A 3,875-nucleotide genomic window follows, 5' to 3' on the forward strand; every position below is an offset into this window, starting at 1 on the left:
TTGTGACAGAGCCAGCCTGGCACACCTTTTGTGACAGAGCCAGCCTGGCACACCTTTTGTGACAGAGCCAGCCTGGCACACCCTGTGTGACACAGCCAGCCTGGCACACGCTCGGGCCCTTGTTGTTTCCCGAGTTATCATCAGCAGGATTTGCTCTCCTGAACCGCGAGAAATACAAGTGATGGGTTTGTTTGTATTTCGCTAATTAGACACTGGCTGAGCTGGCATCACACGAGCTGGCAGCTCCTCTGGCTTCCAGCAGCCCCAGCTCTGTTAATTGTGGAAGTCATTCCCATCAGCTCCCTACTCCACTGGAGCTGTTGTTACCCAGTCGAGCTGCAAGGTCTTGCATGGAGAGCTCAGCTCTCTGATGGATGTGAAAGCTGTGGCTTTGAAAAACAGGAGAAGAGGGGGCTGCTCACTCGGGCAAGGCTGTAAATGAGCAATTACATGTATTAATAAAAAAGAGAGGGAAAGAAGCAGCAGGCATTGCACTTCAGGGGTCCCTGGAGACCAGAACACACAGAGCCTCCCCTGGTTTCTGAATGCTGCTGCTGGGCTGGGGGAGAACTCTCCCAGATCTCCCAGAAGTTGAGCAGAGGGAACGTCACACGTGTCCACCCTCTGCAGCACTCGGGGGGACGAGGCTGCAGATCCTGAAGGGCTCCCAGCAAACACTCTGCCTTATTCATGTGAAATATTTCACTCCCAAATCAGTGTTTTCCAGCAAAATGCATAGAAAAACCTGCGTAACTTCCTCAGTATTGCACCAGTCTTCACCAGCTGCAGTTAACCCTCAATCCCAATGCAGGCATGGGATTAAATAATGAGAATGCTGAGGAATTAGTTACCAAATTAAAGTTACCAAACTTTAATTTGACAAACATAGAGCTTAAGGAAGCCACAAGTACTCGTGGGCTGCAAGGAAAACATTTATCCAAAGCAAACAGAATTGTGAGTCCCTTCCAGCTCAGGATATTCTATTCTATAATTCTTTTTATTTTCAAGGATATCAAAACTGGCACTTCCAACATTTACAAAACATTTCATCCCGCATTTTGGAAACGTGACACTTGTTTCCAGAAGTCAAGGAAACCGAAGCAGGGCTTTCCAAAGGGTCAGGTCACAACTGAGAGAATCAATAGTTCTGTTTCAAAGAAGTGCCGATGAAGGAGTGTTAACTGAAATCCTCAGGAAACATGGAATCACACAATGTTAAGGGTTGGAATAGACCTTAAAGATGATCTACTCCCAACCCTCCTATGGGCAGGGACACCTCCCCCTAGACCAGGTTACTCAAGGATTTATCCAACCTGGCCTTGAACATTGCCAGGATTGGAGCATCCATGGCCTCCGTGGGCAAGGAAAAAGGATGAGCCCTTCCACTGGGAAACCCACCACCTCTGGCTGGGTGAAAAAAGTTCTGGTTTATTCCAAGTTTCAAGGGGTTTTTTTCCAAGTTTCAAGGATTTTTGTTCCAAGTTTCAAGGGTTTTTATTCCAAGTTTCGAGGGTTTTTATTCCAAGTTTCAAGGGTTTTTATTCCAAGTTTCAGGGGTTTTTATTCCAAGTTTCGAGGATTTTTGTTCCAAGTTTCACTTGGGCTGGGTTGGAAGATTTTGTAGCTGAAATGAAAACATTGCTCCCGAAATAAATGTCATGGTTGTGCCTGCACTGCTGGGGAGGGAGAGCTCCCCAGGGAGGGTGGTATTGAAACAGGAGGCCAGGCCCAAAAGAGTTAACTAAGAAATATGGGCCTACTAACAAGCTACCAACATCCAAAACGATCTGTGCTTGTTCTGTTCTACTTACTAGACCAAAACTTAAGAGAATGGTAAAAGAACATGTAATAGGCCTAGAGGTAATAAATCAAGATGCAGTAGGATAAGGTAGACATTTGAATAGAAGAAACAGGCCGGGAGCCAAGGCCTTCTCCAAGCCTCAGTGAGCGGGTCAAGAACAATAGAAGAGAAGGGAGGTCAGGCCGAGGAAGATGAGAATTAGCCCCCAGACCCATGGGATGAAGAGTGGATCTCCCACCAAAACTGAGGGCCAAGAGAAGGACCGCCCCAAGCCCCGCCTGAGCTCCACCTAACTCTGCCTGTTATTAATATGCATAGATAGATGTTGTAATCACTTGAATATGCATTTAATCAGATACGAAAATTGTATAAAACCTGCTGATTTTGTGTGAAGCCTTCAAGCAAGTTTGTCCAGCGCGAGCTGGCCTCGCTCCCAACGTTGAATAAACAAATACCTTGCTGCTTAAAGAGAAAAAAAAGTCTCTGAGCAGTTTCTCGGACCGATTTTTTGAATTCAGTGTCCCGACTTACTTGAGAGGTCCCGTCCGACTCCAAGGGCCAGCCCGTCCTTGATCCAGAGCACGATGCCATTGTACTCGGGGATGGCACAGAGCAGGGTCACGGGCTGCCCAGCGATCACCACCTGGTCCTGGGGCTGCTGCGTGAACGACGACGCTTGGCCTGGGGAGGGCAAGGAGAGAGGGAGAGGAGCTGTCAGTGCTCCAGGGGTTTGCAACACAATGCAGCAGTTCCTTGGATGCAACAGTCGAAGATGCTCCTGGCACAGCACAAACCGGAGCTCTGCAGCTCTTAATTATGGGATTGATTAGTTATGGGATTGATTAGTTATGGGATTGATTAGTTATGGGATTGTTCCAGAGAATGGTTTGTGTGGGAAGGGACCTCAAAGCTCATCTTATCCCACCCCCTCCTGCCATGGGCAGGGACACCTCCCACTAGCCCAGGTTGCTCCAAGCCCTGTCCAACCTGGCCTTGGACACTTCCAGGGATCCAGGGGCAGCCACAGCTTCTCTGGGCAACCTGTGCCAGGGCCTTCCCACCCTCCCAGCCAGCAATTCCTTCCCAATATCCCATCTGTCCCTGCCCTCTGGCAGTTTGAAGCCATTCCTTATGTCCTGTCCCTCCATCCCTTGTCCCCAGTCCCTCTCCAGCTCTCCTGGAGCCCCTTTAGGCCCTGGAAGGGGCTCTCAGCTCTCCCTGGAGCCTTCTCCTCTCCAGGTGAACCCTCCCAGCTCTCCCAGCCTGGCTCCAGAGCAGAGGGGCTCCAGCCCTTGGAGCATCTCCGTGGCCTCCTCTGGACTTGCTCCAACAGGTCCACATCCTTCTTATCTTCCCAGAGCTGGACACAGCATTTACTTCCCCTGTCACACACTCAGACAACCATTTGCAATGTTTTCCCTCCCTTTGTAAAAAATAAATATCACAGCAAAGGGGCACCAGGTATTTCCTCCAGGTACTTCATCCCAAATTGTGGTGGTAGTGTTTTATCCACCAGGATCACAGACAGAGGAGCAGCAGGACGTCCAGAAGCAGCAATATTTTGTATTACACATAATAAAAGAGCATGTTGGTCCTCTGCTTCTGATTTTTGCTCCCCCCTCATGTGCTCTCTGCTAAATCAGGATGTGCAGTTAACGACCAGCTGTAAAACAACCGAGGGCTGCTGTTCCCTCTCCTCCCAGAGTGTGACCTACTGGTACTTGCTGGGAGCTTCACACACCTCTGGAGAGGAAAGGAAGGACCAGCTCTGGTTCAGCACAGCCTTTTTTGCCAAAGCTTCATCCAATTTGCAAACTGTCTGACCATAAGGAGCCAAGCCTGTCACCTCCCACCTCAGTGTTCCAAGAGTGGGGGTTAATCATCCCTCTCCACATCCTCCCCACCCTAAATGCTTCAATAACAATTCACAGCCCCCGGGTCACCTCCTGCCGTGGTGAGATGTCTCACACCTCAGGTGTGGGATGAAACGTCTCATTTTCCACGGGAAGCACTGGAGTCGGTGTAACCTCTTCCACAGCAGGGCTTGCTCAGCAAAATGTTTTATTTTCACTCT

At 49.4% G+C, this 3,875-nt stretch overlaps 1 protein-coding gene across 1 annotated transcript in view; it reads right to left on the bottom strand.

Moving 5' to 3' along the window:
- KIRREL3 (kin of IRRE like 3 (Drosophila)) overlaps window positions 1–3,875 on the bottom strand; it is a 358,478-nt gene that overhangs the window by 93,882 nt on the left and 260,721 nt on the right. Inside the window, exon 3 of the mRNA XM_017809453.1 lies at window positions 2,333–2,482. Within this exon, the coding sequence (XP_017664942.1) occupies window positions 2,333–2,482 (150 nt within the window). The remainder of the gene's footprint in view (window positions 1–2,332; window positions 2,483–3,875) is intronic.

This window comes from Lepidothrix coronata, unplaced genomic scaffold, assembly GCF_001604755.1.
Source record: "Lepidothrix coronata isolate B3197 unplaced genomic scaffold, Lepidothrix_coronata-1.0 Scaffold27, whole genome shotgun sequence".
In the NCBI taxonomy this organism is placed as follows: Eukaryota; Metazoa; Chordata; class Aves; order Passeriformes; family Pipridae; genus Lepidothrix; species Lepidothrix coronata.